Here is an 11,121-nt window from a genome sequence, read left to right on the forward strand (position 1 = left end):
ATTAAGTTATGTCTTGTTTATGATGGATTAATGAGTCATTTTGGTCATTTATATTGTCAGATCTTGCCATTAATTGTTGACTTTATTGTCTTACAAAACTCATTTACTTCAAATCGGATCAATTAGGTGTAGAATTACCATTTTGGGTATTTGTAGAATTTGAGGGCCAGATAAGAATCTAGTTGGTTAAATGAGTCATTTTTGGTCATTTTCTCTTTTAATCAAGGTATATACCTTAAATACCGTTCTCCACTTTGACATTTCTTCTTCTTCGTGATAAACTAGAAACCACAGACGCCACTCCCTGACTTCTTTTTATTGAATTTGAAACTTTTTTCAGATCATGTTATACTTGTTCCTTTTTCCATTTCAACCACACATATGATAATAATTTTGAAGGGTAAAACTATAAGAAAAATATCAAGTATTAGACTCAACTGATAACATTTTTTTATCGCCGGAGGGTCAACAGACCCAACTGTAATTGAACCGAAGTGAACCGTACTAGACCATGTCCGTGTTCATCTGTTAAGCTTTTGTCACACAAACGGGCAGTTGATGAACACTCTACCGAATGAAAATTCGGGGCCGTGTTTGCCTCTTAAGTTTTTGTCGGACAAACAAACACACGGATACTAATGGACATTAATTGACAAACAAACACTAGCGAACACGAATAACATTAATGGACGAACGAGCATAAACAACTCTAATGGCCAAACAAAAAAAAATTGACTCTAATGGACATTAACAATTACATATTATCATAAATCCAAACAAATTCATTACAGAAAAGGAGACCACTACAAGAGAAATCATACATCAATACAGTAAAAAGTGGAAATCATACATCTGTAGTAATAAAGAGTGATTAATAACATGTATTTCATAACCAATAGCATAATACATTGTATTGTTACTTGATGTTATGTTTCATTTTAACTAATTCTTCCTTTCAGAAAAAAAGAAAGGTATAAGTGTGTGCATGGTACGGTTCGATGTGATATGTTTTACTAAAACCGAATCAAAAACCAAACTTTCAGTTTTTTAAAATTTTAAAACCGTTCAGTTTCGGTTTTCTGGGTTTTAGGTTATTGGGTTCGGTTCTATTTTGGATGCGATATTTTCGGTTTTACTAATCGAGCCAAAACTTTTTGGGCCAAAAAAACATGACCCAAGATATTGAAATTAGGCATGATATTTTTTCTTTAAACTAATAATTAATAGAATATTGAATATTTAGACCTTAAATATTAAAAGTTAATAAAATATACATTTAAAATCAAAACTAAAAGTACCAGTATTATTAGTTACTAACCATTTGTAAAAACCAAATATATTTGTTTTAAGCATATGTTAAAACTAAACAAATAGTCATTGGTAGATTTTGTTTTAATGGTTACGGTTTAGATATTATGGTTATTTCGATTTTTTTTTATTTCGGTTCGGTTTTTTCGGTTCTTAACAAAATACAAAACCCAACCAAAACCAATATTTCGGTTTTTGCTAAAGTTTAAAACCGAACCGCTGGTTTCTTATTCGGTTTGGTTTTTTGGTTCGGTTTTTCGGTTATGATTCGGTTTTTTCGATTTTATGCACACCCTAAGGTGTTACTATAATTAAAAATAAAACCAAAAATACATTCTGCTCTATCTCCAATTCAAAATAAAACCAAAAATACATTCTGCTCTATCTCCAATTCAATAAGGTTTATGTAAACCATCCTTCGAATCATTTTAAATTGTACATAAAACCCCATTTTTAATACCCTGTAATATGCAATTAAGAAAGTAATACACTAATAGAAAAAAAAACGACATGATATGGGGTTTGGCGTGGGAAGGCAATGATTGACGTAAGGGAAAAAAAGAAAATGTGAGTTAGGATATCTATGCTATATATAAATGAGTGAGGGATCTCTTAAATTTTATTAGTTATCAAACTTATTGCTTCAAGTACAAACAATAATGCATAAGATTAAGATATTTTATGAACAATTTTGTCTTTTAGCAAAATCATGTATATTGATTTTAATTATTAAAAATTAATTACAAGTTTTGTCCTTTAACTTTAATCATATTTTGTTAATTTATTAAATAGTTGTATATATACCCCTTATTTTAAACCAACTATCCCACGACGTTTAAACATTTATAACTTTTTCACACATTAATACTTTTTCAAAAACATTATACCATAAAAACGAGTATTTTATTCTCTTTAATTTGAGTTTGGTATTGCCATACTTTTCTCATTTTAAAAACTTAATGTGTTACGTGATTACCAATAGGGATCGCCAAACAGGTTGGGCGGGTTCGGCCGTTTGGGATATGGGTTGAAAAGGTAAGGTTGGAATTGGTCGATACAAAGAAGGTTAATTTGGTTTGGGTCAGGTTGGGACGGGTTCGGGTCGAAGGGGTCAAGTCAGAACATATTTCAGGTTAAAACAGTGTCAGACGGAACAGGTCGCGGGTCAAGACGTGATCAATTTAGCTTTACGTGCACACCGACACCTGATTGCATGCCTATAGTTGTTGTGTGACGTGCTTACTAATAGCGGTTAAGCTTCCAATGCCTCATTATGAGCATACTATCGTTAGGGTACTTGCACACCGTTGTAAAGTCACGCGCATACAGAAACGATAACACCGTTTACATATTTGATGCCATATTTGCATTCATACCTCGCCGCATCGCGCGGGCACTCAGCTAGTTATATTATAAAGGCGAAACCCGTTAAATATATTTTGGTTAATCAAATATGTAATGTTAGTGAGTAATTTAGATCTGAGACGAGAGCTTCGATGTACATGTACACCTTCAATAGGAAGAAAGCATCTAGAAGGAATGTGTTTAGCTATAAATAGGACACTTGTTTTTTTTAGTGTGTCTTTTCATGATGTAAATCAACCACCCAAGGGGAGCTCACCTTGGGTGGGATCGGAATGCTTTTAATATATTAATATTTTGTACCGATTACGAGATCGTTTATCTCTATCTTATCCTTTTAATATATGTTTGATCGTTTTATTTCACACACCCGTCTTGATCGTTTATCAAGAGAAATCCGTTTGAAGTATAGATCCGATTTTGGGAGACATAGAACTGGTATCAGAGCGGGCTGAATCAATTGATTCAACTTTGCTTTTGATATTCGGGTTGAAATTCCACGCTTATCCGAACCAAGACATTAATTTCTTGAATCTTTTTGATGATTCGTTGAAGATTTGGAGATTTTTATGGTTTTTGGAAATAAAGTTTGAATGTTACTGGAATAAATATGTTTCAACTTCGTCTCGTAGATATGGATTCAATCATTTCAAGTTCATTTTTTTAGACTGATTTTAATTTGGGGGGGGGGGGGGGGGGTGTTCTTGATGTTCTTGCTTGGTTGGAATAGGGTTCGATTTTACACAGATCTAGTCCGTTTGAAAGTGTTTTTGGAAACAAGTTTCAGCTTTTATTGTTTATTTGGATGATGAAAGTTCATACATGAAGTTACACGACTTCTTGTATATATTTTTGGGTTGTTTTTGAGTGTTCCGGTTCTTAAAACATAGCTCAAATCTGATTCAGAAGAACAGTTGGCAGATGATGAAAGACGACGATTGTTGGTGTTAATTATAATAGGTGGTTGTTCATGAACATGCCCATTACGATCGCTTCAATTTGTTGACTAGAATTGGCCTTAGAAGAACTAGTAAACCTTCTTACTTTGTTCAATTTTGGGCAAACTCGAAACCTCAGATCCAGCATTGATTCGTTGAAAGAAACAAACGGCGGTTGTTGATTGGTGATGGTGATGATGATGATCTTAGAACGCTTTTCCGATGATGGTTGGCCAGTGACCATTGGTAACAATGGCAGATGATGGACGGCTCAGATCTTTTGTTGATTAAGGTGACATCTCCATGATGGCTGCTGCAATTTAAGTTTTCAAAATATACCCTAATGTGCTGAAATTGTAGAAGGAACTAGGCTTGGGCTGATATGGACACTAAGGCCAGTGTGTGTATGGGCTAATATAGCATATCAAAATATGGACCAGCAAGTAGGATCTGTTTTGGGTTGTCCGGTAAATTTCTGTTTTGGTTCAGGTTACAAATAATGAACTAGACCACTTGAAGATTGCTCCTTTATTACTTGGGCTGTTGACATTATTTTTTTTACCCAACAAAGGTAATTCTCTTGGACATTTGAATCAACGTTTATAGAAGCTTAAGAACTGGACCAGTTGTTTGTAAGATACTTTTTCAGTCGAGAAATCACTGGTTATTTTGGTTTACCAAAGAAAGTCAAAATTGATCTAGTGTTCGCCACTTGTTGACCGAGTTCAAAGCTTGTTATTTCTATGTTATTTTCAAGATGCTCGAGAAGCTGGATCTTTGGCTTATGATGCTAATTTATTAAGGTGAACTTTGAAAAAATTGAATTCGATGAAGAATAAAAAGTTTGTCATCTAATCGGTGAAGTCGGTAGTTCAAGCTCGATTTTTGGATGTTCGAGCTCATCTCATGCCTATACAACTTAATATCCGAAGGAATAGATAAAAAGCGAGAACTACTTCATGAGTAAAAATAGGCGGGTTACACTAATGAATAGAAATGAATAGGCTTGGGTTTATCGGGTGATTTGTGAAGATGTGTGACATGGTTAAACAATCAATATCATAAGTCAATGGGGTGATTGTAAGAGAAAAAAAATGTGATTTATGATATCAAAAAGGCAAACCCGTTTAATATATATTTTGGTTAATCAAGTAGGTAATGCCGGCGAGCAATCCGGATCCGAGACGAGAACTTCGATGCACACGTGCACCTTCAACGGGGAAAAAGCTTCTAGAAGAAACGTGTTTAGCTATACATAAGACACTTATACCTATTACGAGATTGTATATTCTCTATCTTGATATTTTATTATTTTTTCGATCGCTTGATTTCACACACCCGTCTCGATCGTTTATCAAGAGCCATTTCGTTCGATGTTTAGATCTGGTTTTGGAAGACCTACACAAGTGGCGGAGGAAGGCGGGCGGAGGATGCCAGAGCATGGCGGATGAAGCCGACAATTTAAGTGTCTGGTGGAGTGGTGGTAGCGACGTATCAGTGTATGGTAGGATTTAGGGTTTTTATTTTTCTTTTAACTAGTTTATATATGAGGGTAGATAAACACTAAAAAAGTATATTAGATGTAAAATACTAATAAATGAACCTTACCAGACGAACAAGGGCGAATATAAACGGATAGAGGTATACGAAGACATTACTGAACGTTCACAAAAACCACTGAACGAACACAGCATCTGTCCATTTCCGTCAGCTAAGCTACCAAACAAAATTGTTTTGTCCATGTCCGGTTTGTTTATTAAACAAACATGCATAAAGGTACTTCCCGCCGAACGAGCTTCCGGAACGTCCGGTTCGTTACAGCCCTAAACCCTCCTGACCCCCTTTAATTCCACCCCTGGTATTATGCTTTTGCCACAGCCACCTTTCTCATCTATCGTTTACCCACCTATAAAGGTAACAACACTCAAGAAAGTAACTATTTTTTGGAAGAGAGGTGATCACGTTGGGTATGCATGAAATAACATTGCTCATTACTTGTTTCTGATTGTTCAAGAAGCTTTTTAGTGTGGAGGCCACGTTAAGTTTGCATGAATAAAGTAAATTAATAGCATCACAATATTAACTAATTAAGCCATTAAAAATTACACAAGTGTAATTAAAAGAGCAGAAATTACAAACTAATGTTAAGTTAATTAATAATATATATTTTCTGGAACCATAAACCAAATATGAATTACAGATCAACTACAAATTGGGCAGTGAACCAATCCATTCTCATTGCAATCACTACACCGAACCACCACCCTCTTCCGCCCTCGGGCACCTTCTTCCTTCCAATCCACCATCTTACAGCTCCCATTACACCTAAAACACGGCAAGAATCTTACACCACCACAACCCTCACAAACATACCCATTTTTGGATTTAGGCAAACCTTCAAGCAAGTGATCCAAACTCCCATCCTCCATCGCCTTCACCATTGCATCGACTCCACCAACGTATCTGCCTTTCACAAACACCCTTGGTGGCACCAACTCCTTGCAATCTTTCCCTTTCATCAAGTACCGGAGTTCTTCGCGGAAACCAGAATCCATGGATATGTCTCTCTCACAAACAAACACTCCGTAGCCCTCCAAGATTGTCCTCACTGTGTTACATGCTTCAAATGTCTTGCGCACACCTCTTAATGTTGTCGTATACACCACTACTTTGTTTTCCCCGTTTGGTGGGCAAAGATTTTCAAATTCGTTTAGTGAAAATGTTTTGGGTGTTAAAGATTTGAGAAGGATTGGAATTTTATGATCAACGTTTGAATTTTCCTGAAAGATCACTACACTGTTATGATAAAGATCTGAAGTTTCTTGAAAGACTGGAATTGTAGGATCAAGATTCGATTTTTCTTGAATTGTATTAGAAGGTTGTCTGTAAAGGCGGAAGCTTTTGGCTTTCGAATCAAGACCCGCCAAGAGAAAGATGGGTTCTTTTTCATCAACATTTGAATTCTCTTGAATGACTGGATTTTTATGATCAAGATCTGAAGTTCCTTGAAAGACTGGATTTTTAGGATCAAGAGTACTTGAGTCTTCATGAAAGATCTTAGAGGGTTGTCGGTATAGGCGGAAGCTTTCGGTGGTAGAATCAAGGCCCGCCATGAGTTCCCACGAGTTTATGACTTCAGGTGATGGTTCGGATATGGGTTCGGGCCCTGGTGTGGGAAAGATTGTAATGGTGGTTTTGGTTTTCGACGAAGATGGGTCGAGTGTCAAGAAGCCATAAGTAGTGGACGTGAGAGAGACGATATGGTGGCTAAAGGCAGAGCTGCTGATTTTGGTGAAATCTTCATCATGATTTAATAGATGTGATGTTGCACAACCCATTTGGAAATGTTTCAAGATTCTAATTTGGTGAAGTAGTGTAGAAATGAAGACTTTAAAGCATGGAAGAAAAGTGTTAGTTCGCAAGTAATTTCAATTTCAAATAATGATCATTGGGTTGGCTTTAGCGCCCAATTTTTATTTTGAATTATTAGTAAAGTGAGTAACTAGGAATGCTTTCGGTTTATCAAACATGTCTTTTTAGAAAGCCAAAAGGACCCAAGTGTTAGCTGGCATCCAAGGCCCGACTGAACTTTATATGTTTGTGACAAAATACAAAAATTATGCATAACTTTATAAATATGTATTTATATGTAACAAAAACAATTCACTTAAACCAACCAACATTTAAAAACTAAGAACATCCACATAAAACTAGCAAAGCCCATGACTAGAATCATTTGGAGATTGCACATTACTAGGTTGGTTAGGTGAACTCACAACCCCGGGGCATAAAGCCTCACCTAATGGTCCACCCAGCCACGAACCATGGTGCGAGAACTGGTTTTGTGGGTTAGAACCATCAGCGTTCAACATTCCAATTCCCATATGAAACAAATCTTGATCACCACCAGGTTGCATTAATGTAAGAGAGCAGTTGTCTCCTTCAACCAAATCTTGATCATGACATCCCTCGAGATTTTGAAAAAAGTGGTCTCTTTTAGATCCAACACTTGGTGAAGGCATTGATTTCTGGATCTTTTGATGTGATGAAGACAAAGGGATAGTGCCACCCTTCATAAACCACTCAGTGCACCTAAAACAGAAATTAAAGCAACCCCACAACAATAAATTACACAAAACAAATAACACCGTAGGGAGTTGACCCACTTGATACATTTGTAGATAAGAACAAGAAAGCCAATAATTATAATAAATATGTGAATATAAAACACTTTGGGGGTGCTAAGATTCACAGAGAACAATAAATACTACCATGATGACACATGCCAGTGAAGTTAATGCAAATACCAAAAACACCCACCTGGATTGTTGACATGCAGTGGTAGGAGGATGGCAATTATTATGATCTTTAATATTTTTGGTATTCTGGGGCTGAGTTTCCACAGGCTTTCTTGAACGAGGTCTGTTCTTGTGAGCATGGCGCTCACAGTATTTTTGATCTGGCATAACATCTCTTGAACACCTCCATTTCTTCCCGTCTGTTCTTCTACATCTCCATGGCTCCGAATCTAACCCTGCCATCAAAGAAATTTAGTGAAAACACACAATAATTCAACACACAAAAATGTTATAAATTATTTGTAAGGTTTCGCCCGAAAAATATTATGAATGAAATAAATTGTTACATTTTTGATATAATCCAAAGAGTTTTACATTCAATTTGAATGGACTAGCTATATAATATGATACAATCCAAAGATTTAGTGTTGAATGTACGATAATGTTCAAAATTGTGATGATCAAATCTGTGTTTTGAAAACATAACAAATATTGCTTCTTTTAGAGATTATATATTACATGATTACATGCATGGCGATAAATTATCGGTTGATCATAAAAAATTATGTAACATCTACTCCAAACCTCATAAAATAATTAATCTGATAAAAGTTTTAAACAGTAATAACATAGCAAAGATGACAAATTAAGATGAAATAAATGATGATACTGTTATATTGAGTGGACAAAGGCAACAGCAACTGTGGGGGAATAGGGTTTGAAGACATAATGTGCTTATAAATCATCGTCTGGTTTTCAAATTCTTGCAATTGGGAAGGTGTGAAAAACAATTTCTGCATCTCTCCACCTGAATTTACATAAATTTCATTACACACACACACAAAAAAAAAGCCCATAAAATTTAACAAAGGGTGTTAGATTATATACCAGTAAATGAAGTCCCAGATGCAGTTTGATTTATATTTGCCGTTGAGTCACCACCAAAGTCAATAGAAGCTTGATGTTGAGGATGATGATCATAGAGTGACTGACTAAAGATGGAACTCATCTTTTTACTAGGGTTTGTTGTTTGCATGTTCAGAGCTAGTTCGACATCACACTCCGCCGCCTGCGATGGAGCTTTACTGGATTTTTCATTCCTCCAACCGTGGCCTCCCGTATTATATTCATTAGAACTCATTTGTGAGGAAAAGATGTAGACAAAATTGAAGTCCGTACGTTTATTTGTACAAGGTTTAAGGTTTTATTGTGTTTTGGATTTTGGTATTACCTCTCTTCTCACCAAGTTGACTTTAGTCCTCCATTGGTTTACAATAAGTTGCTCGAGTTTTATAGGTGGAAAAAATAATAAAAATAAAAAACTATTTTATGTAATACCTAAACACAGTTATTTTAATAATAATATTTATTTATGATTTTTAAATGAATTTTTGATATATGAGTCGGTATATTCTACATAGGAAAACAAAAATAAGATCGTGTCACAGTAAAAAACCTCTAAAAAATAATAAAAATTTAATTAAAAAAATAATAACTCAAAATTAAAAATATAATAATAAAAAGTAAAAAAAGAAAGAATGTTTTTCCCGTCTTCCTCGTTATAAAAAAATCATTTTGTTCTTCTTTTATCGTTGTGTTTTTTTTTTATTTTTGTCATCAATTGTGTCCTTTTTTTGGCATTGTATCTTTTTTCTTGATGTTGTGTTCAACATTGTGTTTTATTTTCCTTGGTATTATGTATATTTTGCGATATATTGTGTTTTTTTTATTTATCATTGTGTTTTTTTTGTTTATTTTCGATATTGTGTATTTTTTTCTAGACATTTTACCTTTTTCGAGGGCTTCTTTTTTAACTTGAAAGACGGAAGAAGCATTTCGTTTTTTATTTATACTTTGAGTTTGATATTTTTATTGTTTTTAGGGGTTTTTGTGTGATCACAAATTTTTCTCAAACTTCTTATTTTTATCTCCCTTTGCATTTTAACTTTTCCATTTGATATATTTATTATGCACATAATTTTAAGTTGCAAACCAAACCTTGGTGTTTGATTTATTTTAAAATTAAAGCATTCATACCTATATTATTATATTAAATATTGTCACGTATTTAAAAACTAAATTTACAAAGATTAATGTTTAGTTGTAAAAGAAAATAAATAAAAATAAATTATGTTTTAAAATAAAAAGAGAAATGAAGAATAATCTTAAATGGCTGTGTTAGAGAGATACGAGAACACAACGTGATTAGACAAGCAATATATGAGTATGACTATATATAAGATAGGTATTTGTTGATATTAAATAAAAAAAATATATGAGTCAAAGGGAATCGAAATTCAAAATTAGACGAAATGATTGCAATAAGTATGGTTTTTTCTTTACATATTATGTGAAATTTGAATTTAAAAAATTCATTTAGTATCGATTTTTTTTATTATGAAAAAAGTATAGCTTTTAAAAATACAAAGTAATATTAGCATAAATTTTAACCTTAAATAGTAAATGTAACAGCAAAATTGAAGTAAGGTTGGGAATGTATTTTCATTGTGTAATTCTTTATCATTTTTTTAATCTTATTAATGTGCAAAAGTTGTACTACCTCCGTCTCATTAAAAGTGTCCATATTTTCTTTTTAGTTGTTCACTTAAAAATTTATTAGCCAATTTTAAAGTTTACCCTTAAACACACAAAACTAGCATTAATAAATAGTATTGGTGGACCCAATTTCAAGGACATTATTGTCATTTGGTAAGCAAAAAAGTCAATTATTCAATATACCTTAAACTTTGTGTTTTTCAAACCATGACACTTTTAATGGAACGGAGGGAGTAGCTCTTTCTGGGTTGTTTTGAATCGACAACCAAAACACATTTCATATTACATAAAGTAGTCTTCAACAGAAACATGATTTTCTGCTTAGTCAGCAACAACATAAGACTATCTTTAATGCGCCCATGCTCTTACCGTCCGAGATGACGTGGAAAGCATTCATACCTTCAGGCGCGTTGAAGCCAAAGCAGGGTCGGCTCCGTGAAAGCAAAAAAATTTTGGGTTGAAGGCGAAATTTTTTTTGGGCCTTAAGTAAAAGGAGTATTTCGTTGAACTTATATAATTCAATTTTGATATGAGCTTACCTAATTATAATTTAAGTTGTGTAAAAAAATTTTGTATAAAAATAGGATTACACGTCTCAAATGAAAATAGAACCCATAACCTTTTTGTTAGGTGTAATATCCCTTTGCCAGTAGAGCAAG

The 11,121-nt window shown here is 34.0% G+C and overlaps 2 protein-coding genes across 2 annotated transcripts; both read right to left on the minus strand.

Moving 5' to 3' along the window:
- Nucleotides 1-5,809: 5,809 nt before the first annotated feature.
- Nucleotides 5,810-6,946, minus strand: LOC143547401 (uncharacterized protein At3g28850-like). The gene is made up of 2 exons (XM_077038837.1): nucleotides 6,529-6,946; nucleotides 5,810-6,399 (listed from the first exon to the last, which is right to left on the minus strand). The coding sequence occupies exons 1-2, from the start codon at nucleotides 6,944-6,946 to the stop codon at nucleotides 5,810-5,812; spliced, it is 1,008 nt and encodes a 335-aa protein (XP_076894952.1).
- Nucleotides 6,947-7,318: 372 nt separating this feature from the next.
- LOC143547408 (growth-regulating factor 8-like) lies at nucleotides 7,319-8,163 on the minus strand. Its single transcript, XM_077038842.1, has 2 exons — nucleotides 7,929-8,163; nucleotides 7,319-7,700 (listed from the first exon to the last, which is right to left on the minus strand). The coding sequence occupies exons 1-2, from the start codon at nucleotides 8,147-8,149 to the stop codon at nucleotides 7,319-7,321; spliced, it is 603 nt and encodes a 200-aa protein (XP_076894957.1). The 5' UTR covers nucleotides 8,150-8,163.
- Between the last annotated feature and the right edge of the window lie 2,958 nt (nucleotides 8,164-11,121).

Source organism: Bidens hawaiensis, unplaced genomic scaffold (assembly GCF_021521415.1).
Source record: "Bidens hawaiensis isolate Kalapana, Puna unplaced genomic scaffold, B.hawaiensis_p1.1 tig00000905_1, whole genome shotgun sequence".
NCBI classification, from domain to species: Eukaryota; Viridiplantae; Streptophyta; class Magnoliopsida; order Asterales; family Asteraceae; genus Bidens; species Bidens hawaiensis.

Bases quoted from the DNA above. Each gene is read 5' to 3' on its own strand.
- LOC143547401 (XM_077038837.1), bottom strand. From the start codon at position 6,946: ATGGGTTGTGCAACATCACATCTATTAAATCATGATGAAGATTTCACC. The intron at 6,400-6,528 runs GTCTTGATTCGA...ATAACAGTGTAG, and splicing joins ACCCATCTTTCTCTTGGCGG to TGATCTTTCAGGAAAATTCA.
- LOC143547408 (XM_077038842.1), bottom strand. From the start codon at position 8,149: ATGGCAGGGTTAGATTCGGAGCCATGGAGATGTAGAAGAACAGACGGG. The intron at 7,701-7,928 runs GTGGGTGTTTTT...TTTCTGTTTTAG, and splicing joins ACTGCATGTCAACAATCCAG to GTGCACTGAGTGGTTTATGA.